This window comes from Ruditapes philippinarum, unplaced genomic scaffold (assembly GCF_026571515.1).
Source record: "Ruditapes philippinarum isolate M1 unplaced genomic scaffold, ASM2657151v2 ctg9_1_1_1_1, whole genome shotgun sequence".
Classification (NCBI taxonomy): domain Eukaryota; kingdom Metazoa; phylum Mollusca; class Bivalvia; order Venerida; family Veneridae; genus Ruditapes; species Ruditapes philippinarum.
Genome location: NW_026865571.1, coordinates 450,980 through 477,841, shown reverse-complemented (window position 1 = coordinate 477,841; position 26,862 = coordinate 450,980). Strand labels below are relative to the sequence as shown.

Here is a 26,862-nt window from a genome sequence, read left to right as displayed (position 1 = left end):
GCCTCTACGGAGTAGTGGCGACATATAGGGATCACTTCTCCGTCGTCTGTCTGTCCGTCCGTCACAAAACTTGTCCGGACTACTCCTCATAAACTACTGGTGCAATTTCATCCAAACTTCACAGGAATGATCAGTACCAAGTCTAGTTGTGCATATTGTCAGCATTTTCCGGTTCAATGATTTTTGACAGAGTTATGGCCCTTTAATAATTTTTATTTTTAAAGTTTGTCTGGACTACTTCTCTTATACCACTAATGAAATTTCCATGAAATTTTACAGGATTGATCAGTAGCTCAAGTCCTTTGTTCATATTGCACGGGTTTTCCGGTTGAATGATTTTTGGCCGAGTTATGGCCCTTTGATAAAAAGGTGTTTTTTTCTGTGTGTTGCCAGATACACAAAAGCTTGTCTGGACTACTCCTCATAAACTACTGGTGCAATTTCATCCAAACTTTACAGGAATGATCAGTACCAAGTCTAGTTGTGCATGTTGTCAGCATTTTCCGGTTCAATGATTTTTGACAGAGTAATGGCCCTTTAATAATTTTAATTTTTAAAGTTTGTCCGGACTACTTCTCTTATACCACTAATGCAATTTCAGTGAAACTTTACAGGTGTGATCTGTAGCTCAAGTCCTTGCGCATATTGCACGGGTTTTCCGGTTGAATGATTTTTGGCCGAGTTATGGCCCTTTGATAAAAAGGTGTTTTTTTCTGTATGTTGCCAGATACACAAAAGCTTGTCTGGACTACTCCTCATAAACTACTGGTGCAATTTCATCTAAACTTTACAGGAATGATCAGTACCAAGTCTAGTTGTGCACTGTCCGTCTGTCTGTCCGTCTGTCACAAAACTTGTCCCAACATGAAATTGGCCATCATGAGGCGACACATGTGATCACTGATTGCTCTTGTTGACCTTATGTAGCATGACTTAATAAACCCAACCCATCCCTTGTGTAAGAGGTGTACAGAACAGTATTTTTTTTACGCTAAAACTTTGACACATGCATTTCTATAAATATTTGTTGAAGTTTCAGATAATTACTGATATTCATCTATTATCAGTACAAGATGAATACATCTTTCCATGCAGAATTATCTTATGATTCAATATAAACTTACTAATCAGAAGATTTTAAGTGATTCCTTGTGATAAAAATATTTCCCTTTTATTCACACTATAAATGTCCTAGAACATTGTGTTTTTCTTCAGAAATATATGTTGATAAATTGCAGTGTTATTTGATATATCCATAAAGCATGATCGTTAGCTAAAGCATGTCATTTTTAAACTACACTCGTTTTGCACATATCTGTTGGTCAATCTATTTAGAAGCTTGATCCTTTCAGTTTGAATTAAAATAGGAGAAAATGCACTAGAATACAAGCAAGTAATACTGAAGGACATTGAAAGTAAAAAAAAAAAGAAAAAGAAAATATATTTATAATTTTATGTTTCCAGAATTTTCTTGTGGGGATGTAATATTTTGCCTTCCTTTCTCTTTGGCCATATTTACTTACTATTGCTCCAATTGCCTTCATTTATAAATCATTTTGTATATTTTATTAAATAGGTATCTAGCTTGGATGTATACTAAAAGGAATGGTTTGAAGTATAAATGTACAAAGTAAGGTTGAAAATTTCCATAGCCATAAAATGCAGTTTAGGGTTGTTTATAGGGGTCAGCTTGTCGGTCGGTCCGTCTGTTTTCTTCTTTTTTTTTGACGATGACTTAAGTTCAGAATAAGTTATTGTAAGTTAAAAAGCGGGGCTAAGTCTATTTTGCTTAGTTGTTCAAACTCGGCAAAGTTCACAATACATTTTTTAGAAAGATAATAGCTAACAGATGATTATACAAGGCAATTAAATGTAATATACAGATGAAATGTTGTACAATATAGGTCAAGTTCAAATTTTGCTTCATCCCTTATTTTTAAAAAGTGGCTGGTTGGGGTATTAATCACCTTTAATGATAGCTGTTGTTTCTACTTGTCTCTAATCATAGAGCTTTCATCATTCATAAACAAATAATCTACAGAAGGTTTTATGGGTAGTAGGGTCAAAGCCACTATAGCTGAAACTTATTTTGTCTTTCTTTATAGAGCTTTTAAGACATTTATTTACCAATATTATAGCTATTTGGTAAATTTTTTTGTCTTATATGAACCTTACATTGACTGGGAATTGCTGAATGAGAATTTAGTGGCAGTAATTTTGAAATTACCAAAGAGTTTTTGAAGCTGAATGTATTAAAATAGGTCTCACAGTCCTGTGGTTACTGAATGATGAAGGGCATTTTTCATCGGACTGGTCAGATTTCTAGGATATATTCCAAGTTGTACATCGCAAATATATCTGATATAAATACAAGGAATGCATCTGGTAATATTGTAACGGATGAGAAATGCACTAAAAGAATGGTAAATTATTTGTGAATTATCTGAAAAATGGTCATTTGAGTAATCAAAAAAAGTATTTTTGATGTTATAAAGAAAAGGAATAGAATAGATAAGAACAAATCTGAGTATAGTACGAGTCAAGTAACTGTATATAAATTTACATTTTTGAACAAAATTTTCACAATTTGGTGATTAATTTCTCTCACAATTTTCACAGTACCTGACCCATTCACAATTAAGGGGGAAAATGGCTGGTATTAACCATGCTAAATATCATTAATTGATTTGTCATCTCTCAATCTGGCAAAATCATTCATCATTTTCAGCTAAAATTTCAAAATAACTACAGACTGAATAGCAATCAGTGCAGACCATGATCAGACAGCACTTATAATAAAGCTGTTGCAATTTTCAATTGCATAATTTTAACAAACCATTCACATTCTTGCATATTAGAAATGTCTCAATAAAATTCTGAAAATTCCTTGGACTTTTTCCAATTTAAGTCTGTTTTCTAGACTGTTTTGAATAAGATTTTGACATTTTAAACAGGTTCAATTCAAATTCCGACCTGTTTGACCGGTCTCAATTAGATCATGGTATTTTAGACTGGTTTTATTCCAATTCTGCCTGTTAGGCACAATTTCAGACTGGCCCTACATTTAAGACTTGTTTATGCATATATTCACATTTTAAACCAGTCTCCAGTCTCCTGAAGTATCTTGACTGTATTCATATAATTAGTAATGTTGAGTATTGTCTTGTCTGTATGTTACAGTTTAAAGTGTTTGGGCAGCAGAATGCAGAACTAATTGGAAATCCAAGCACGCCAGCTAATAGCATGAATGATGAAGATGAAGTTGTCTTAGTCACCCTTGAAAAACTAGAAAAAGAAGCAGTTGAGGTATTAATCTTCTCTTGTAATCGAGTAATGGCCAGTTTTTAGCTCGACTTTTCTATGAAAAGGGGAGCTATCCTACTCGCCCCGGCGTCGGCGTCGGCGTTAGCGTTGGCGTCACACCTTGGTTAAGTTTTTCGTACCACCCCACTTTATTTCAGAAGTATTACAAGTATGGCTTTGAAACTTACCATACTTGTTCACCATCATAACCTCCATCTACAGACAAGAGTACATAACTCTGTCAAGGTTTTTGACAGAATTATGGCCCTTTTTTGACTTAGAAAGTGTATTGAGCTTGGTTAAGTTTTTTGTACCACCTCACTTTATTTCAAAACCATTGGAGGTATTGCTTTGAAACTGACCATACTTGTTTACCATCACGACCTTCATCAACAGACAAGAGGACATAACTCTGTCAAGGTTTTTGACAGAATTATGCCCCTTTTTGACTTAGAAAATACATTGAATATGGGTAAAATCCACTTATTGCCTTAACCCTTTGAGATATTGCTTTGAAACTTTTAATGCTATTTCACATCATTACCCCCATCCTTAGCAAGAGAAGGTAACTCTGTCAGGGATTTGTTTTAAAAATTAAGGCCTTTTATCGACTTAGAATCTTGGTTAAGTTTTTTGTACCAGTCAACTTTTTGACTGAACTGGTTGAGATATTAAATTGAAAGTTGGAATACTTGTTTACCATCATGGTCCCAAACATGGGCAGGAGAAGGTAATTCTGTTAAGGATTTTATTTGAATTATGGCCCTTTTTGACTTAGAAACTCAGTTAAAATTTTCATTCTTGTCCACTTGTTGACCTAACCATTTGAGATATTACTTTGGAAGTTGGAGTTCTTATGTGCCATCATGAGACCTATCTGTAAGCAAGAGAAGATAATTCTGTGAAAATGTTTCTTGATTTGTTCTTAGAAATTCCTAGTTAAAGTCTTGTGTGCCCTTAACTGTCAAAGTTTTGTTTTATAGGCAAGCACTAAAAAAGTCGAGCGCGCTGTCCTTCTGACAGCTCTTGTTCTATGATGCTTTCTTTGTTGAACAAGTTGCATGATATTTAGTGTGTTTGTGTCTCTTATTTTATATATAATTCAGTAAATTTTTGTCACTATTCTTTTATTAGTATTTTCAAGTTGAAGACATTATAGTGAGCACATAAAAATGTTATATATTATTTGTCATATATCAAAATGGCCTGCTGGATATGAAAGAAATACAACAGCAGTACAAAATTAAGGTTATAAGTGTAAAAATACCTGAATATTTTTTTTTCAAACATCTCATTTGATGTGATGCCTTTTCAACATATTTTTGGGGTCTGATCATACTTTATAACATCCCCCCCCCCCCCCCCCCCCCACACACACACACTTGTCAGATTTTAAAACCTTTATAATCCTTGTCACAACAAAATTTTTCCAGGATTTTTGTAGAAAAAATAAAAAATAAGATATACAAGATTTGATGGCAATACGTAAGAATGATAATCTATATATGTTTTATACATATTAACATGTTTTTTATACATATAAACATGTTTCTATGCTCTGTTTTTACAGATAAGCAGGAAAAAGCCGAAGGACAAACCGTTATTGCGGAGAAAGTCTGAATTACCACATGATATCAGTATGATAAAAGCATTGGATGGTCATAAAAGACCGGACGATTATTTACATACAAATCAAGAGTCAGGCAACTGAGTAGAATTTTGACTTGGAGTGGGCAAAGGGGTCAGACATAATCAACTAGTACCCGTGATAAATGCCCGCTTTGCTTAATCACTGGAACATTATATTGTAACAAAAAATGTTTAATCATGAGGATGTATTCCACAAGTATATCCTGGATTATATTTAAGGAGATAACACTCTTTGTGTTCTTTTAACAGGTTTAAATAGATACTTCTTCCTACAGTCGTACCTTTTTTCATTTACATTTTATGTATTTATTATGAAGGCTACTTATTCTAACGCTGTATTTAATATCTTGTAATAAGGTCATGTATGTAGGAATTATGCTCGTTTGTTTCATTATTTTTTTTATTATTTAATTGCAAACAATTTTGTTACGAGAATAATTATATATTTAGTGAATTCTCCATTTGTAACAGAATTGTTATTATTACTATTTTTTATTAAATATCAAACTAATACATTAGACATTCTAAATTTAGCTTGCATTCCAAGAAACTAAATCTTTGAATTTTGTTGTGATTAAAGCTACTTGTTCATAGATTAATGAATGAGTCATAATTTGTGTTATTTAGGGTCAGTGTGTAGTTGTTTCTCTTATATCTGTAGCATATTTTAATGAAAAGTAAAAAAAAAAACAACATTAGACTAAACTTGAAGAATTTTACATTTCGTCACTTTAGTATAGTAAAGGGTTTAGTCCTTCTAAATTTAATAGTTGTTAACCAGTATTTGCACTAAGATGACGATTTCCGTAAAAGACTTTAAAAAAATCTAATCAGGGAAAATGTATGAACAAGTTGCTTTAATCTGAGTGACCATAGAGCGATAGTATTTTTTAGCTGTTCAGGGAAGTATTTCATGACGAAGTTAATTGTCATAGATGTGGACTATACATGTACCCTTAATCTCCGTTTTCAATCCATGGAATGTCTATTTTGTGATTTTGTCATTTTTTAGAGCATAAACATTGGCACGGAAAGTTCTGTATCTAATCAACTAAGTCAAAGTTACAAAGAAAAAGATTAATATTGATAAACATAGGTTTTAAAATTTATTTCTTGTACACATAAAATGAAATTGATTTTTCTTAAAAAGAACTTACTTTTCATTTTAGTTTTATAAAGGTTTGTCGCACAATAATATAATTAAATACTTTAACCAATACATAAAAGCTTTCCTATGATATTTATATGTATTTAAATGCTATTATGTAACTACAGGACACACTTGGTTGTTTAGATATTGAACATTTTCTGTCTAATGTGTGTCTCTGAAAGGAACAATTTTGTTCTGTCTCAGTCACATGACTGTCAACTTCCTGCTTTTTGTTTCATCAGTGTCACAGAGGCGGTACAATGTAGTCATTCAAGCTTTTCCTGTGATGTAGATTTTGTCATTTGTTTCATGTTGCTTTAGGTGAATATTTTAGGGGGGTTTGGGTTTGTTTTTTAGAATAAATGTGACAGTGACTCTCCCATAATCAGATTTTCAACCTTAATATAGTCTTGAAATTGTGAAACTTGGTGCAAAATTTGAACAAGTGCCTTTTATAGATAGGAATTCGTTTTCTTTTTGCACATACAAGGCAAAAATTTTCCCCACATTTCCCCTAAATTAGAAAAGGAAGCAGTTATTATTTAGGCAGGTTAAATATTTTCTGACAAACATATGTTATAAAAGGATCATGCTTATGGGCCTGGCCCCTGCAGCAACATTTTGTTACATCACATTTTAGATATATGTTTCCATTGCTGTAGATTGTATGACTTTTTCATTGGTTTTCAAAGATTCTGTATAATATTTTCAAAGATTGCTTATTTCTAGAGTCCAAACATTTTCCCCAAAAAAGGGCTAATACTCATAAATATGCTAGAAAAATCCAAATTAGAAAGTTGGTTCATCTTGTTGGTCATTTAGTTGCTAAGAGTGCGTTTAGATAGGTATTTATCAGTGACAATTTATATGAGATATAATGATATTCTAGTAAAAGGAACAAATACATTAAATCAACATATTTGTTACCAAGCTTTTGAACCTCTGCATGTGTGTATGTAGACTTGTACCTGGTACCAAGGTTATAGAGAACCAGTCACTCTGTGAAACATTTTCATTGGTCGTTTTGAGTTCAGAAAAAAAACCCAATCAAAATGTGTGACAATTTTTTAGACTGGTCACCACTTAATGTTTAAATCATGGATGTTGTTGCAAATGATTTTATGCAATGTGTATCCCCCCAACATTTTCTGGCCATTCTATGCTGGTCATAGAATAGTTTTATAGTGATATTGAAAATACATAGCATTGCTAGCGAGTTCTAAGTTTTGTAAATATCAAGATTATTGTTGGTAAAAGTTGTTTCTTATATTTCTGTCTTCATAGTTTTTTTGGGGGAAATAGTTTTAGCATAAATGATTATTGTCTTATGAATGACAAATGAATTTTTGTTTGAGGATATGTAAATATTTATTTCTTTAATTGGATTCCTGATATGTCTTATATGGTATAATTACAATTTAAGGAACTAAGTAGATCTTTGAAGGGGTCCACTACAAATCATCTTTGAAATGCGTAGTCTCATTTGATGCATGTTTCTATTGACCAAACTTTTTTTTATGTCTAATCTACAATCAGCCAGGAATGTGTAATTATTTGAACCTCATCACGACAAAACCAACGTAATGGGTTTGCGACCAGCATGGAATCAGACCAGCCTGCGCATCCGCGCAGTCTGATCAGGATCCATGCTGTTCGCTATCATATTCTCTACTTGTAATAGGGTTGGTAAGCAACAACATGGATCCTGATAAGACTGCTTGGATGCGCAGGCTGGTCTGGATCCACGCTGGTCGCAAACGCACTATGTTGGTTTTGTTGTGACGCGGCTCATTTTCTTTTACAACATAAGACATTTTGGATCAGTTGCCGATACTAATGCATATATGTATAGACAATCTAATGACAAAATGTGAGATGGATGTATTGCATATTCTTGTCCTTGTATATAAATGAATGAATGCATCACACAATTAGAGGACTTCGTATTCATGAGATAATGGAACTAAGGACATGTTAGAATCGGTACCAGGTGTTGTTTTCAGATGAATGTACATATACTGACAATTTAAGACCATATTTCAGATTTATGTATAAGTATAGAGCCAGACTGAAGTTATTACCTGATTGAAGCTTTTTCTCTCAGTTTGAACTTTGAAGTGCATATTTTGCCAGGAAGGAGTGCATATTTAGCCATTTATATGGAAGTGTATGTATTGTCAATTTATAAGGACTTATTTCAAACGAAAGTGCATTAATTGCTATTTTAATTATTAAGATTAAAGGAAAATATATAACGACCTTGAAAATAAGCCACCCCAGATAATAAGCCACCAATTTCTTACCAAAAATTGAAATAAGCTGCGGCATATTTTCAGATTTTAAGGGTATATGTACTATACATTTTTGTCAGATTTTGTGCATATATAATGCTGATTTAAAAACTTGCGTCAGATCAACATAATTTGAAACTTCTTTTGTTTTTGGAGTTCAATATTAAGGGAGATGTACAAGGAAGAATGACAACACTTACTGCAGCATGTAACAATGATTTCACTCTCATTAGAATTGTTCAATTACAGCTATTTGGAACTACACTTAACAGTATTAACTAGTAGCTTTAGCTGTAATTGTTGTATTCATGTTTTTAAAATAGATTGTAATAAAAAAAAATCACTTTGGACAGATTTGTATTGTCTTTTTTCTTGAGAAAAAAAATATATGAGTATACACTTAGTATGAGATTCTTTGGAGTAGAATTACATTTTTTTTATTTCTAATTTTGTTAGAGCCAAAATTTTTCTGCTCAAACTTTCTAAAAATATTTTATTTTATTTCATTTGAATCATGTTATTTTTTCCATTTTTGTTTTCAAAATGAATTTATGTCACTGTGATAAATTGATGACAATTAAAAGTGTGAATGAATGATTGTGCTTTATTTACAGAAAGGGACACAACTTCAGCTGCTATGTATAAGAAAAATGAGGTAAATAGGCAAATTTGGGAAAAAAAAGGGAAGTGAATTGTGCTATCCTTAAGGAAAGGGAGGTAAATTGTACTATTTTGAAAAAGATTTTAGGAAATATGTTTACTCCTATGGAGTTCCTATGATATCTAAGGCATGGAAAAACATTACAAAAGTGTCAGACCCTTATCATATTAAATTGTTCTTTATCATTGGATTATTTCCTGATTTTCTAGGTTTTTTGGTGTGAACTAATGAAGAGGAAACATGATTAGTTATTTACATTTTTGCTGTAATTTCTATAAAGATGGATCAAAAATCAATTAAAAGCAATCACCTTACTGATATTGATATTAATTCAGTAACAGTAAGGTATTTTAAAATTATACATACCACAATATATTAATGAATATATAGTCCTTTATATTATGTTCAATGGATCACAAATGTCACAGACATGGAAGTAACTAGAGCAGATCGTCATCTCGGTGCAGTAACGGGTTAACTCCTGTTAAAATTCAATAGTACTTAATCCGTTATTGCACTAAGGTGATGAGATGCACTATATGTGTATAGTTCAACTTAATTTGAATCTACGAAAATATTAAGAGCATAAGTATTTTAATTGTATGCTTGTGATGTAATATTTCCATATGTCCATGTTGTCCATGATTTTTCTTTGGTCTTTTATACCTATGATTTATCAATAAAAAAGTTACAATTACCTTTCACTTTTCTGTTTTGTAATTTTTGTTTTTTGCACAAAATACAATACATTGTGTGTGCTTTGTTTTCATACTTTCATTTCTGTCAAATATATTTCTTGTTAATATTGAATAACTTAGGGAATACAGAAATTTGGAGACTTTTTTTAACTTCTGTTTTTGATTAGTTATTAATACTAGATTTCAAACAGCTATGCTAATTTTCTATCTGATATTTGTGAAGAAACCATAGAGTGACATAGATTTTTATTGGTCTGGATTGTGTGGATGCTTATTTGACATGAAAAGTGATGAAATATGAGCCGTGTCATGACAAAACCAACATAATGGGTTTGCGACCGGCATGGATCCAGACCAGCCTGCACGGATGCGCAGGCTGGTCTGGATCCATGCTGGTCGCAAACGTACTATGTTGGTTTTGTCGTGACACGGCTCATATGTATCTTTGATCTTATTGGAATAGTCATTACTGTTGGTGATCAAATAGAACTTCAAACTTAACATATTAAATATATAAGCTGAATATTTAATATATAATTGAAATTAATGTAAGACATTTATAAATATAAAATTGAGCATTCATAGAACACAGTATCGAAATTTAAGCTGAAATATAATTTTTGATAAACTTATTCTTGCAGCGTATTCTTGCTAAAAGTGCATATATAAAAGTGTTGTTTAAGGAATGCCAGTATAATATTTAGCAGGGAGTCATACATACATATGTGTACATGTTAAAATCATTTCTTTTCTGTTCATTCTGGCATGTTTAGGTAACATATTATTATATAATTTTGTAGGACCACTCATTTAGCTGTATTTTTGTATATATATGCGTGCGTGTATTTTAAAACATGAAGAATTGGGGAACAAATAAATTTACTTGTGCCAATTTTAATTTAGAGAAAAAAATCAAAACATTGAAAGGCAGGCTTTTATTTCTTTGTCTGATTTATTTTTAAGCTGTTGTAATTAAGAAGTTACATTACTTCTGTATAATTCTATTGAAATATAATACATAGGTATGATTATATATTATGTAAAGGGGGATGATCTTACTACCCTTGTAAACTAGAAAATATTAATTTGACCATACCAGTATAACCATGTAACTTAAAAATCATCAAAATAAAAATCTTTTTGGAATTTATTCTTTATTGATTAGAAATTTTTTTGATAAATCTTGAAAAGAAGGCAAGGTTGTATGTTTTGTAATTATTTTATGAAATTTTTTCTTTTCCTATTGTATGAAAGAATTGGCTCGCAGATTTTGTTTATTGAATCTACATAAATTACACTCGCTGTTTTATTCCTTGGTTTTTAAAAAAATTGGAAAATGAAATTGGTATTGACCAGACCTTCAATACAAGTTTTAGATAAGGAAACATGTTACATATTTGTTTTAAAATCTCACGTTTTCTGCTCTTTACAAGTTGTTTTATGCTCTGTCATGTTTCTTATATGAAAGTTCACAAAACAATGGAGACTTTGTACAGATGTGAAATCTTTCAGAAATTTGCTTCGGAACAATATATTATGTTTTATTTGTTTTGTATATATAATAAGAATATAAGTATATATAAATATATATAAGGTGATTTTGTTTTGTATGTTTTGTTATACGGTATAACATGTTCAGTGTCTTATTTAAAGTAGAAGTTTCATCAGAGGAAAAAAATGTGGGTGTTTGTTTTTTTGTTGCTTCTTTCTGTTAGCAGTACTCTTTAAAATACGTCAGCACGTGAAATTAGGCTAGTTCACCAGCACTAAATAGAAATAACTCTTCATTTAATTCAACAATTTTTTTTCTCTTTCATTTTTGTTTGTTTTATTTCATGAAGTTCACTGCAAAAAGTGATGGAAACACGTAGAAATACAAAAATAGGTTAAACATAGGACAAAGTATGAATGCATGGAGCTTTAGGCCCAGTAGCAAAAAAAATGTTTTCATGTTTCAATCCTGAATTTTACAAATGATCTGAAACTTTTTATTGTATTTTAAAAATAACTTTGGAAATATACACTAAAATTTAATATTGGTAGTTTTTGTGTAAAAAAGAAAGTAAATAAAAATTTCAATTTACCTTTTACATTGATTTATGAATCAGTTAGCATATTAATTAAGGACAAATTTCCTTTGCTCCTGGGCAACCAGCAAATAAGTAAGAATCATTTCTGAAGTTGACAAAGATTTGTAGTCATTTTATATCAGATAAAAAATTTCCTTTGACATTCAGAAAAAGATTTTTGTTTGTTTGTGAAATGCCTTGTTTTGTTATAAAAGAGTTAAAATAGTAGCAAAGCTAACTTAAATTTTTCTGCCTGCTTAAGATTTTAATGATACCAGAGCACATTGTTATATTTAAAAGTGTTATAATAGACTACTGTAACCCAACGAATATTCGCGACCAATTAATATTCGCTTTATTCGCGGATGGCCGCGAAGCGCGAATATTTGTTTGCGCGAATAAGTCCGCACGATTTCGCAATAAATTGGAGAGAAATTTTTATTTTAGACGTTGTTCATGCAAAGCTACTTGACCGGATATATTCGAATTTTACGGGCACCTGTTAGGAAGTAATGAATTGTTATGAATATTGCCATAAAGCAATAAAAGCACAAACTAAGTAAACTACTTCTATTTTATAAATATCAAAAGAACTCTATGTCAATATAGCAATCAAAATAAACATCCACATTTTAATACAGTTTATGAAATACTAGTAGGCCTATTGTCAATCACGTTCCGTATAGGGTACTATACGGAGCATGTGTCAGTTTATTAATCGTTTGACAAAAGTGGGAAAACTATCGAGCATCACAAAAGGCTATTGTTTTTTTATCCTATAAAATAATTGTTTGAGTGAATTGTTAAGACAAAGGTGGTATAAACCTTTCGAACATCACAAAAGGGTATTGGGTGTACATAATTACAAACAGTGAAATACAAGATGGTTTTGTACTACATGTACATATATGGAGAAAATGTTTGCTGAATTGTGATCACAATTCACTTACCAATACAATATAAGGCTAGCGTTATATTAATCCCATTTAAGACACCAATAATGACCTCAATTATTGAAGATTAATAGTCGGCTTATGGATTTTACGGCTCCATCGGACTTTCCAATCCGCGAATTTTTTTTTTCGGAAATCAAGAAAACGCGGAAATTAATATTCGCGAATATGTCCGACCTCGGCAAAACGCGAAAATTTGTATTCGCGAATATAAATTGGGTTACAGTATCATGTTCAGACTATCTTAACCCGCTTGAACCAAGTATTTGGTCTTTGCCACCAGTATAGACACCGGCCAGTCTGCACAGTCATGCTGTCTGGGCATGCTCTATACTGCTGGTAGCTCGATTGTTTCGGTTTTTATTTAAAACTTACTTTAAAACTCAAATTGACTTTTTCAAATTCAAAGCAAAGACAAAGTGAATTTCAAAACTTCAGCCGCAGGCTAAGGCAGTGTCCACATTTATTGTTTATAGAATATTGTCATAGAAATGTTTCTTTTGTGTTTATTTTTATTATTTCCTGTTTTGGGTACCAATGTTCTTGAATTTCTTATTTTGAGGCAGCTGGTGTTATTGAAATGAGTATGATTTTATGATTTATCTCATAGAAGCTGTAGATAGAAATGAGTGTATGGTATGACATATCATTGAATGATAGATTTGTTACTTCATTTATAGGAACGAAGGACTTTTTGTCATGTATGTAAGAGTGGGTTATATTCATTATACAACTAATAGGTGTACTTTAAACAAGGTGTTTTGGGCCAGCTGGTTTAAAAGAAGGGGATAAAATCAACAAAAGAAGAATTATTTTGTAGAACTGTAGTGAGTTTTTATGTCTTTTATATAAATGATTTTAATATACTTGAAATTTTCATTTAAGGATAATGAGTCAATAACTTACATACTTTCTTTTCTTTTTTAGATGTGATGCAAAATTTTGCTTAATTTAATGAAATCGAATTTGTAATAATGTCTTACGGTCTATAATGCATTTAGGCATGGCATGTGTAAACAGTTTGATTCTAGAAGTTGCGTATGTTTTATATATAATCTGTCTATCATTTGAAAAAAATTGTAATGAAAAGTTGATTTTGCCTTTGTTAGTAAAAATAAAAATGGTTGAAACAGTTTGTTTAAACTACACCTTAAGGGTGTTGAGTACCATATATTTGAAAATCTGATTTTGCATTCTTCTCATGTTAAGGATTTTAAGCGCTGTCAATTCTACACCTGCTCAAAATAATTCTGTTGTTCAAATCATTGTTACATCTTTGTGGCAGAACACTGTACTTTTGAGTGAGTTTATATTGTAACTCTACTTGTGATCATGTTATTTGCAATACAGGGAATAAAACTTCTCTGACCTGTATAAGAACAGCTTTTATTTTTTTTTCTATTTCCCAAAACGATTCCTTTGAATTTTAAGCCTATGGAAGACATTTGTAGCAGTACATTTGTAACGAGCAAATATCTGAAAGTGTAGCAAGCTATACAAAAGTACCCTACTGGCTAGAACCCAACAAGAAGTATGTTGCCAACATTTTGAAGGACTCTGGCCTTTCAGTTATGCAATTGTGGAAGATATGAATAAACTGTGAAGTTCTTAGTTTACTCTTCAGCGTTACTATCATCTTAAGGCGTTTCCCTGCCTTGTAAGGAAATAGTGTTTATATAGCCCAGCTAAACAAAAGATCAAATTTTCTCAGGATCACTATGTATAACTGATGTTTTGCTTTATTTAAGAAAATTTGTTTCAAAAGAAAATTTGTTTCAAACGTACTTAAAAATGATCTTATGATACATATTTTAGTGATGGACGGACAAACAGATGGACATACAGAGGATGAACCTTAAGAACTTCATTTCGGGACGAAATTGACAATTTGATGAACATCATCTCCATATTGCTATCCGTATTGTAAGTTTATGAAGAAATTATCTGGTACATTTAAAATAATAACAGATTGCCATTGAAGGACAAAGTAAAGTGGTTATAAAATTATAGAAAGATTCAAATATTTGTTTTTGCAACATTTTAAGTCTATATGTAACCATAACAACCAGAATCAGATCAAAATGATGTGTATATTGAATCTCCGAACTGCCATCTATCCATAATTAAAATCACAGACTTGTGGACAGATGAACAGACAAACATAGTGCAAACCTTAAGTAATCACGTGTTTAACTGGTTCCCCACATCATAATGTATGATGTATTCATGTTTCATGTTTAGTTAAAATATTTTATTCAATTCAAATCATAAATGGGTCCAAATATATTGTTGTGTTTTTTTCTCAGTATTTTAAGTCTCATAGCAACAATATTTTTAACAAATGTGGAAGAAAGAAAAAATGATGTGCAAAATCTCCATACTGCCAACTATCCATATTTCAAGTTTCATAAAAAATATTTATCACATACCCGTGCCGCTTTTGTGACTCTGTAAAAATGGTTTTGCATGGACGAATCAATTAAATCAGAGGCTAAGAAATGTGTGTGTGTGTGCGTGCGCGCGCGTGCGTGTATGTGTGTGTGTGCGCGCGCGCGTGCGTGTGTGTGTGTGTGAAAAGTAACCTTTCATTTCTAAGACTTACATACCAACAGATTCAGAGGCCTTGGCAAACGTTCGATTGAACTGACGTCAATAAGGATGGGAGAGCAGCACAAGCTTATTAGACAGTTTGGTTAAAAAAGCATACTAATACATGTATTTTAAATATAGATGAAACTTCTACAAAAGGTAGAGCATGTTCTTGAAGCTAAATCTAATTCTCCGTTCTGTTAATGATCTGCAGGAACACTTTCCGAAGGTAAAACTGGTTATTACATGTACACTAATAGGGGTGTGTATATTAGCTAACACCTTACTAGGCTTACAATTTAGAAAAACAACATTGAACGAGTCGAAACAAGTCATGTGCCGGAACTGGACACATAAAATTATTTGTCAATCCAAGCACATGTAGATCTATATTTATTTTACATATAATTATAGAGCTAGAGCAACGTCGGGTAACGTCGACTATCGGTAGTTATGGACAGTAATACACGTAATTATAATGTATTATCATGTTCATTATTAAGTACAAAACAGTTATTTTACGTCACTTCTGATGTCATTAAGTCTCCTGGAAGTACCTCTAAAGCGAACCAAAAGAAGATAGATCTTCAGTATACGTTATTTATTCAAAAACAATGCCTATCCTGTGCAGTTAAAACGGGTTACACTCTATTTCTTGCAGTGTTGTAGTCAAAATAAATGTCATTTTAAGCGATTGCATACGTTTATCTGTGACAAGTAGTGAATAGATCTTTTTTTAATTGCATTAATCATTAGAAGCAGTGTTGCAAAGAGTGACTGGTAAAGGCAAATATCGGCAGGTTGTGAAAGTTTAGTCATTTCAAATATACCAATTTAATGGAAATATCCCAAGTATTAATTTCTCCTTGCCAGTAATACTGTGTTGCTGGGTCATGTGGGGGTTGCGTTCATTGAATGCAGCCCTTCCTTAATGAGCTTGTTTTTCTTTTGTGTACTTAAATCTTCATGGGGCAGCAGTTGTTTTAAAATTTAGGTTGTTTTTATATTTCATTCCAACATTTTTCATTATCAATTATTGGTAGTCAATCTCTTCGAATATATTACTAATTAAACTTAACTTGACAGTGAAAAAATGAGCATAATGTCACTTTAATACATATATTTGTTACTTATTGGCCAAATTCTGTCGGCCCAACTGTTTATCAAGAAGCGGCGTCAATATTCTACAGAATTGGCAACAGCTCTTACCATGGTTAAGACAAGTGCAATGTCTAGAAATAAAGCAAGGACAACGTTGACGGACAAGGACGGAGGGGTGGGTGCGTCCAGGCCCATGGACTGTCCTCATACTTATGGCATCAGTTGGTTACCCCCTTACCCAAAATGAAATTCTGAATGAGGACAAGGTCATTATGGATATTGACGGTCGCCAGAAACCTTTAAAAATAATAAGCCAGGATTCTGTGCATTCTTGAAAGAGGCAACACCCAGAGTTACGCTAATGCTATGCAATGATCTGGGGTGCGTTTCATGAAGAATCTTAGGACCGAGGGCAATCGTTAACAAGGCCATGATTGATGGATGGTTTGCTGGATTATTCGGTTACCTGGCAAAGAAATGGTCTTAATAATGAACCACTTCGCATATTCAATGAGGACGAGAGTGATTTCAAAACCGGAAAGGTTCTTGCCAAAAAAAGGTGCTCGTCACGTATATAATATAGCGAAACACAACTAACTGTCATGGTATGCTTTAACTGTTTTGGCGACTATGTTCCGCCATTGATTGTATTTCCAGGCGAGAGGCTACGAGACGCCGGTATACACCAGTTTCCAGAAGCTATTTTTGGCAACAGTGCGAATGGTTGGATAGACACAGACTTAATTATATGTGTTAACGTTGCATTCCTACAACATTTCCCTGCTTTCATTAATAATAAGTGTATGACAAAACCAGTTCTCTTGTTTGTGGACGGACACTCCGCACGCATATCTGTGCTGCAGTAACATTACGAGCACCAACAACAGAATTATATCACACTATTACCATGCGAAAGGCAACGCATATTTTACAGTCGTGCGATATGCGCAACGCATATTTTACAGTCGTGCGATGTCAGTTCTTCCCACACATGAAGTCGTCGTGGAAAAGGCAGCTTATGCAACTTGAACCACATTGGAGAAGTGCTTACGAAAAAGAATTTCCCCGGAGCGTTCAAATCCGCTTGGGAGTCTGTCACCACTTCTGACAATGCTGTCCATGGGTTTTGACGTATATATATAAAAAAATATAGAAGTTTTAAGGTCATCTGTAATCTGGTTTCCTGACCATCCAAAAGAAGTGCGCAGGGAACCAGTCTATCTTCCGATGTTTATCAGGATGACATACATTTTTGGAAGGATAATGGTATCTGGGTCTAATGCTGCATACTTGAATTTGGAAATCAGAGTCAATTCACTTTCACCACAAAATCCTAACATCAGATTCGAAAGGGCATTTCCTTTCATATACTGTAATTAAGAAATAATACGATTTCATCGATTCTTTTCTCTTTCCTGTCTATAAGTCTTTTTAACTGGGCATTTAAACTTTCACTTACATTATTGGTTACACCAGAATAAGGGTAATAAACTCCTTTTATTTCTAAAATCCATCTAGCAGCAAAACTTGTTATGGTGTAATCTATATGTTTATTAAAGTATGTCACAAATGCCTCACTCCATTTAGATTTCATTTCTTCATAGTTCTTTTGGTATTCATCTTTATTGTGGCATTGTAAGAGCGTACGTATATTCATTTCATAAACTTTTATGTCATCAGCGCGGTCTCCATGGTTCTTCACCCAGAATTTTATATCATTTAAAATATGATTCCAACATTTGAGAATTGTTTAATCTTTCTTCAAATGCGTTGATAATGCCCTTTTCACGGTCTGTTACTATATTAATATTTTTCTGGTCTAATTTTTGCTAAGTTCGATAAAGTGTTCGTGGCAGATTTGAAATTTCCTTTCATGTAACATGAATGCAATAGGTATTACTGGCTTTTCTTGAAACATTGGATGTTGAATTGCCATTGTTGACAAACTTGTCTGCAAAGTTCAACATAAATGCTGTTTGCAAAATACAGATTCTCCTTATATTCCCCTATCATGTTATATTTTGTTCTATATCTAACTTGTCTGCAAATTCCTTCTTAGTTTAACTTGTCTGCAAAATTCAACATTCATTCTGTCTGCAAAATACAGATTTCCCTTATAAATCCCCTATCTAAAACCCTTCCTGCAAAATCCCTCTATGTTTAACTTCAAAGTAGGGATGTACTATTCTCCGGTCCGGTCGCTTCCGTCTCCGGTCTCTCCCGGTCTATTTTGACAGGAATTTTCGAGAGACCGGCGAATTGTATCATATTTACTGGCCCGGTCAGTGCCGGTCTTCTAAAAATTTTCGATCTTTCTAGATGAAAAAAGTGTTGATATAAGATTTTTTTTCGTATATAATGTATTTCGTCTCAAATTAATTGTTTTTTAAATATGTATTTTTGTTGTTGTTAGCACGGATTTATATCCGTGATATAAATCTGTGGTTTTATGTGTTATTTTAATACTGAGTTATTACGTTTATTTTTTTTTTTTTGTTATATAAATTTTTAAAATTCAATTGTCATATTGATCTACGATTATGATCCTAAAATTAACTGGAAAAAGTCAGTAAATTATGATCAATCTTTCAATATATTATATTCAATATTCTTAGACCATTTTTATTTTTCTTAAAAAAATTACTTAAATAATTCATAAAATCCAATTTGTAACAGAATCTCTTTACTAAACGCTATAATAACAAATTAAAAAAAAATATTTCAAAGATGATTGTGTCATATTAATACCATAAAAATGTACCTTTTTATTCAATTATTGTATGTATTTATTGGTTTATCAGATATAAATAAAATGAAAAGTGCTTTTGTTATTTTTGGAATGGAAAGTTTTTGTATAATAATAATTAGATCTATAATAAATAAATAAATTTGAGAGATGATCTCTGTTAATTCATTATTGTAACCAAATTAAGTGAAAACATTCAATTTTGAAAAAAAAACTTATTTTTTTTATTACGATTTCAAATAAAATATCTACTTCAAAACCGGGAGAGATCGGACAATAAACGTTGATACTATTCGCCGGTCTCTAGTAAATCTCGGTCAAAATAGACCGGGAGAGACCGGGATTTACCGATAGGAGACCGGAGAATAGCAATCGCAACTACTCGGCCCTTTCCGTGAGTCTTCGGATTATAGATATTAGCCGAGGCAGTTCCGAATGCGGAGAATAGTTCATCCCAAACTCACCACGAATAAATATTTTTTTGGAAGAGTCTGGCCTATTAATTGAGGAACAGGCAGGGTTTCGTAATGGTTATGGAACTACGGATCATATTTTTTCCTTAAAAATGTTGATTGATATTTACTTATCGAAGAAAAAGAGATTGTATTGCTCTTTTATTGATAACAAGAAAGCATTTGATAGTATAAACCGTACTGCTCTCTGGAGGAAATTGTTAGCACATAATATTGATGGGAAAATACTTAAAGTTATTCATAATATCTATGACAAAGCTAAGTCTTGTGTTAAAGTGAATAATGCATTGTCAGATACAATTGTAAGCTGTTTAGGTGTGCGTCAGGGAGAAAATCTTTCTCCAATTTTGTTTTCAATTTTCCTTAATGATTTGGTTTCTTATATGTCTACACATTGTGAAGGTTTGCCCAGATAAATGAACAGTTAAGTAATGATGAAGTTGATGTATTCTTGAAGTTGTACTTATTACTCTATGCTGATGATACAGTTGTTTTCGCGGAAAAGTCAAACTGGCCTTCAAACAGCACTAAACTGCATGCTTGATTATTGTAAATTATGGCATTTGACTGTTAATACCGATAAGACAAAAGTTGTTGTATTTTCTCGTGGTAAATTAAGAAATAAGCCTGTATTTTATTTCAATAATGCACCTCTAGAAGCTGTAGATGATTTTAGTTATTTAGGTGTGATATTCAACTTTAATGGTAAATTTAATAAAACAAAAAACCACTTGACAGATCAAGCGAGGAAGGCTATGTTTAGTATTTTAACTGAAATTAAGAAATTGTGTTTGCCAATTGATATTCAGTTACAGTTGTTTAATAGTATGGTTAAGCCAATATTATTGTATGGGTCGGAGATGTGGGGATCTGAAAATAATTCCATTATTTCTCAGTTTCAATTGAAATTTTATAAATATATACTTAAACTTAAGATGTCAACTCCTTCGGTTATGGTCTTGGGAGAACTAGGTGCATTTCCTATTGAAAATGATATTACTTGCAGAATGTTAAATTTTTGGAGTAAATTAGTTAATGGTAAAAATGATAAAATATGTGCTTCTTTGTACCGCACTATGTATAATCTTCATGAAAAGGGTATTTTACATTGTCAGTGGATCGAGAAAGTAAAATCTACTTTGAATAATATTCAATGATGCTGAAATTTCAACAAGTCATCTTCCTTATTTACTTATTTACTTCATGCCATGTTTGTATTATTATTTTTTGTTTTGTTGATTGTTCACTCTTATGCCCTTAAGGGCCATGAGTTTTGTTTATAAATAAATAATAGTAAAAAAAAACCCACAGCGGTTACTTCCCCTGATCAGTACAGTAACGTAGCAAAGCGTGACGTAACCGCTGTGAGGAGTTTGAGTACATCACTGCAAAGTATACGGACGCGGAAGTTGAGATGTTCCGGATACAAAAAGTGACTAACTTAAGCTTTTCCAAGAAGACGCAAACTGAAACTGTTACAAATTGTAAGCTTGTGTCGCATTAAAATATGGCTGGAAAAGTGATTTTATTTATCATTCTTTATGGTAAGTGTTTTGATATTGTAAACATGTTTATTTTTATTTTATAAGTTAGATTAGAATTTTTGGTAATCAACCGATTCGTCCCATAATTAAAACGTTTTCGAGGCATTTCGGCCCCACCAGAGTTACGATCACTAGCGAATAAAAAGTGAAAAATTGTTGGTAGCATATTGTTTGCAATTATCTTATAAAGTATAATTTCAGAGAAAATGATATACAGTATATATCAAGACAATAAGTTAAGAATAGAATAGAACAACTTTAATAGTTAAGTTTTATTTCCAATAAAGGGTCAACGTAATAAATGACATATAAATCACATACATCACAATATTAATGAGATCAAATAAAGGTGTTCAAGAAAGTAAAACTTGATTCGTATAAAAGCAATAACAATGAACTGAAAAATTACTTATAAACTAAATTTTACGGCTAGACTTTAAGATAATTATGTCCACAGGTATTTTTCAGGGACTGCCTAGGACTGAAAATTTAGGGAGAAGTGACTTCTCCCTTCAAGAAAAACAGGGAGAAGTTTTGAAATTTAGGGAGAGGTGATCATCAAATCGAGTTTACTGTTATATCATAATTTTTTTTTCTAATTTTATTTCACAAAATATACATGTAGGCTACACCTTTATATGTACATGCATATAAAATATACATGTATATGGCACAGAAAAATAAACAAATGTGTATTTGGAAATCGCTATGATGATATTTACTGTAGTACTAGTTGCTCAATAAAGTTTATTTAAGCATTTGATTTAAATCAACACAACATTTTTCAAAAAAATATTAGGTTCAACAGTTTCTGACTAACTTTTAAATGCAATTAATTAAGAAGAAAAGTTCTTTAATTCATAATAATTATCCAAATTCTATCAATTTACATCAGTTTTGATTATGAATATTACTATCATAAATGTAATGGTGATAACAAGAATGAACCGGCAAACGTATATGGGATATTGTAAATCAAACAAAACATATAGTGGAAATTGTAAATCAAACAAAACGTACATGGAATATTGTAAATCAAACAGTACATATAGGGGATAAATTTGAAAGAAATAAATTTGTTTAAAATGTTATTTTTTTTTTTAAATATTTTACACAAATTTATTTCTTTAATATTTATCAGTTTATGTTTCTCTAAAAATCACTCAGATCACTTCTAGGGTTATTGTTAAGGGTTAAGGTTAGTGCTATTGGTTAAGGTTAGAGGGTTATGGTTAGGATTATATAACAAGGATTTTACTGTAGAGACTGCTCCAATTTTGCTAAGGCCTGGAATAGACAAACTTTTCCAAACATTTCTAGATAGATAGACTTTACCTGACATTACCTGACATTTGTAGAAAATGTTTTTTGCCCTAAACACAGAAAAATATCCCATTTAGACATTATGAACAAAGAAAACATCATATCTGAAAAAGTACGAAATTTTTTCCATTTGTGTATACTGACCCTCAACCTCTAGATGAACAAGGTAGTTTTTAGTTGGGACGTAGTCCCAACTAGTGCACTTACAAACCCGAAATTTCCAACCATACAGGGTAACGCCCACTGCTGTGACGTTTCATCGCCACTCTAAATGCTATATTGTATTCTAACATATCAAGCTAAGCTGAATTCATAGTGATCACCCGACCATGACCGACGCATAACCGCCGCGAGTGAAAAAATAGTGCTCTGAATTTCTGAAAACTTCGATTTATTGCAAACAGAAGTGGAGACAAGAAATTTATTTTTTGAAAATAATGTGCAATTGAGCTTGAATTACGGTATTAGAAACGTAGCGGATATAATTTGAAAGGTCACATAATTCTATGAATGGGATAGTAAATTAATTGGGTCATAGTGCTTGACGGCTTGCAATATTTAACTTACTCATCCGCCTTATCATCACATTTTTTTTGTATTATATTCCAGAATTTTTGAAAAAGACATTATTTATCGGATAAATTTTGTAGTTTATAATTGCAAAGTGGATATTGAAATAGAATTAGCCAGAGATGTAGATAATCTATTCGTCTCTGAATTAGCCGATAATTAGGTTAAATGAATCCGACAACTTCCGGTATATTTTTCGACCTACTTCACGAGCATAATTATCAGCCTGTTAAGCTCATAAGGTATGTTATAAAGCAAAATATGTTATGAATTTGATGACTAATAATATTATGTTTATTTATTGATGCCAATTTGTTTCCGAGGACTAAAACTTTCGTAAATAATTTCGAAGTAATTTGGAGATCTCGAGTCTTTCGTACCCAAGACATTTCGATCATACTTAGACTGCAAAACCGACAGATTTTACAAATTGATATTACACAGATGTCTGCCTTTACAGGAAAACCGGCATATACGCCTACAATTTTTTGGTCTTGTCACGGCCGTTACGTCTCTACCAAATGGGGCACATTCTTGAAAAATCTTCAGGCACTTAAAGGGATTTTAACCCCAGACCTCTTGATTACGGCGGCACGAAATACCCAAATATACCCAAATATACCCAAATATAGCAATATTTATTTTTGTTTGTATAAAATATAGATTATAATGAGAAATAAATAAATATTTATAAAATAATATGACTTAGCCTGCTAAAGCTTTCATTCATTCCGTTGAAATGGGCAGTTGTAAGATGTTGTAAGAAAATAAAGTTGTGACATTTGCTTATCTACAATATAGGTTCTTTATGAATGTACTTGCAATTTTAATTCAAGATATGATATTTGTTGTCTACATTTTTAAGGTGTAATTTTGTTGAAATTACATATCATATACAAATGTCCATGTTATTAAAAAATAGCTTTAATGGAGTACATATACTGTATTTTGGTTCAAAACACAATAATAGGAAAATGTATATTTGGGTATGTTTGCATGATTATATCTTAGTGAAAGTGTATATTGTATTCATGATTAAAACAGCACTTTTTTAGTATAAAACATTTATTTTTAGTATAATTCCGCAATATTTGGGTATATTTAGGCAATATTTGGGCAATATTTTGTATATTTGGGTATATTTGGGTATTTCATGCTGCCCCTTGATTACAAGGCAGACACACAACCATGTCGCGAAAATGTCAACACAACAGCAAGACTGTTGGAAATGATCTATACCTGTTCTCAATACATGGTTGAAGTAATTTATCAGTGTTAATTTGACATTTTATATGATTTAACAATTTTTGACACTGCTGATATTCACATTTTTTTCACAAATCTACATGTAAAAAATAGATATCATAATAAAATGATAGAACATTTTCTATTTTAGTGGTAATACTGTGGAGTAATATGAAGAAATATTATTAATATTTTATTATCATAAATTTTTCAAATTTTAATTATGTCATTACATGCTGTACACAATCATATTATAGTGTAAACATATATATACATTGTATAGACACATATATACATTGTATATACCAGAGACGTTAAAATACATAAAATGTATTTATATGTCTCTGTATATACACACACTAAGAGAGTAGTATTGGATGGTTTTGAAAATGAAATCTCTAAATTGATATTTTCAGGGAAATAAAAGATTATTTACTTTAATATTCACTTGGAAAGGCTGGTACATGTAGCTAGAAAAAAGTACAGTATAAGATTAAATAAGACTAGAAAGATTATTACAAACAACAGGTACTTATATAATATTTAATGTATATTTCACAAACCAAACTGTTTTCCAAAAAAAAAATGAATGAAAACATGCATTTTTACCAGTGTCACACGGGTCAGATTAACAGACCCTTCCAGTGGCAAATAATGCCAAATTATGCTTTTTTTCTTTTCCAAGTTTAGAAAAAAATCATAAGTCAAAATTCGTTATCAAAGGTGACAATTTTCTTCATTCCATTTCAATCCAATATGGTACCAGACAGATGATGATGTTCAAAAACACATTCCATTGTCAATTTTTTATGTATTTTTATGCTTTGAATGATATAACAATTTGTTGGATTAACAACTTTGTACATGGTACTAAATATTTTTCCCAATCAAGATGCAAAATTTCTTAACCCATTACTTCATGAGCATTTTGTGAAAATGGCTGTTTCCATTGAAAAGTCTCCCGTTACAAGTTCAAATTGCTATAATACTATAAAAACTGCTTCAACACTAATCAAACTTGGCACATGTTGACTGGACCATTGCCCTTGCAACAACATGCTCAGGCTTAAATTTTCTGTTCCCATGGCAACGAGGGGACATCTCAAAATTTGCCAAAATCACTACTTGCCTCGATTTTTTCAATCAAAATTGATTTCAAAGTGATGCCACTTCTCAATGGATTGAGATATAGTCAAATGCTTTTCAGCGTTGGTTACACGTTTACCTTATGATCAATCTGGGTCATTTACAGCCTCTTCACAAGTCCAAAATTTTCTTGGCATCATGCTTAGAATGGTTTCACACAGGTCAGTAAGACCGGTGTACAAAATGTACTGTCTGCACATATGTGTTCAGAAAAAATATCACAAAAAAGGAATTTAGTATTACTATGAGTATTTATTAAAGAAATTGTATTTCAAATATATTTAAATAGTATTATTGAAAGTCATTTTGTATGACAGACACACAAATCTAGTGCTCTGCATTATAAATGTAAAGAAGAGACAAATAAGATAAGCATTTTTTTTTGCAAATTATTGCACTTCATATAATTTTTATTGCTTTTTTTTAAGGTGGACATGTGTCACTGTCAAACGAATGAAGATAAGCATCACACTCGGTGGGAATCTCCAGTTTCCAGATGTAGTGATCATAACTGTATAGGCACCATTAACACTTTGTAGTTGGAGTATTTTAGAGGGCTAGTCTGAATTGAATCCCCTGTCAATAGTAAAGGCCAGTCATGAACATTGTGTTGAAGGAAAAATGTTAAAACTCGGATTTCCGCTTAACCCAATCATTACTTTACCTTATATTCAGTGCGGTAATGTAGTGGAAATGGTTACTTTCTGGAACAGAGCTGTCATTATTTTTAATTTAATTAGTTGTTAGTGTTATCGTCGGACAGTTGTGAAGTAAAAACATCGCAGTTTTGACTGTTTATAAAGTTTGCCTTAAAGAAAGTATGTCGAAATTTTAACAGTTATTCGTTGATTTTGTAGAAATTGACCAGAATTCACCTTTGTTAACATGCATCGCTTGGACGTCGAAAACGACATGCAATGACATTTCAGTGAAATTTTTGGAAACTTGCTCGTATTTTTGGAGCATTTTGTAGGATTTCGATTGAAGTAAAAAGTGTTTATGATAGGATACCATTATTCCTAGAGACAACCATAAAGATAAATAGTGATCTGGTGTATTTTTTACCGAACAGTTCTTGTTTGTTTTGCATGATATTTTTCTCTCGTTAGGGACCTTATTCTTTATATATAGTATTATGAGCATATATATGGGTAAATGTGGTATATAGTGCCTGTGGTTTTAACATGTATCTTAGCTTGCCTGGTGTAATGATAAGTAATAAACCTGAGATTGAAACTATGAGAATAAATTGTTGTTATTAGTCCCCTTCTATTTTCATTAAGAGGGGACTAAAGGCTGACCCATTTCTGTATGTCAATGAAAGCTGAAAGCTGAATTTTGCTATAACTT

General features: G+C 31.9%; 2 protein-coding genes across 5 annotated transcripts in view; both read left to right on the top strand.

Annotated features, from left to right (window-relative positions):
- Window positions 1–14,155, top strand: part of LOC132729560 (serine/threonine-protein phosphatase 2A 56 kDa regulatory subunit delta isoform-like) — a 44,781-nt gene extending 30,626 nt beyond the window's left edge. For all 4 annotated transcript variants that reach the window (XM_060715341.1, XM_060715342.1, XM_060715339.1 and 1 more), the window contains exons 15-16: window positions 3,181–3,306; window positions 4,874–14,155. In XM_060715341.1, coding sequence (XP_060571324.1) covers window positions 3,181–3,306; window positions 4,874–5,014 — 267 coding nt within the window. In that variant the 3' untranslated portion in view covers window positions 5,015–14,155. The remainder of the gene's footprint in view (window positions 1–3,180; window positions 3,307–4,873) is intronic.
- Window positions 14,156–21,069: 6,914 nt separating this feature from the next.
- Window positions 21,070–26,862, top strand: part of LOC132729578 (sushi, von Willebrand factor type A, EGF and pentraxin domain-containing protein 1-like) — a 31,112-nt gene continuing 25,319 nt past the window's right edge. Inside the window, exon 1 of the mRNA XM_060715360.1 lies at window positions 21,070–21,228. Coding sequence (XP_060571343.1) covers window positions 21,192–21,228 — 37 coding nt within the window. The 5' untranslated portion in view covers window positions 21,070–21,191. The remainder of the gene's footprint in view (window positions 21,229–26,862) is intronic.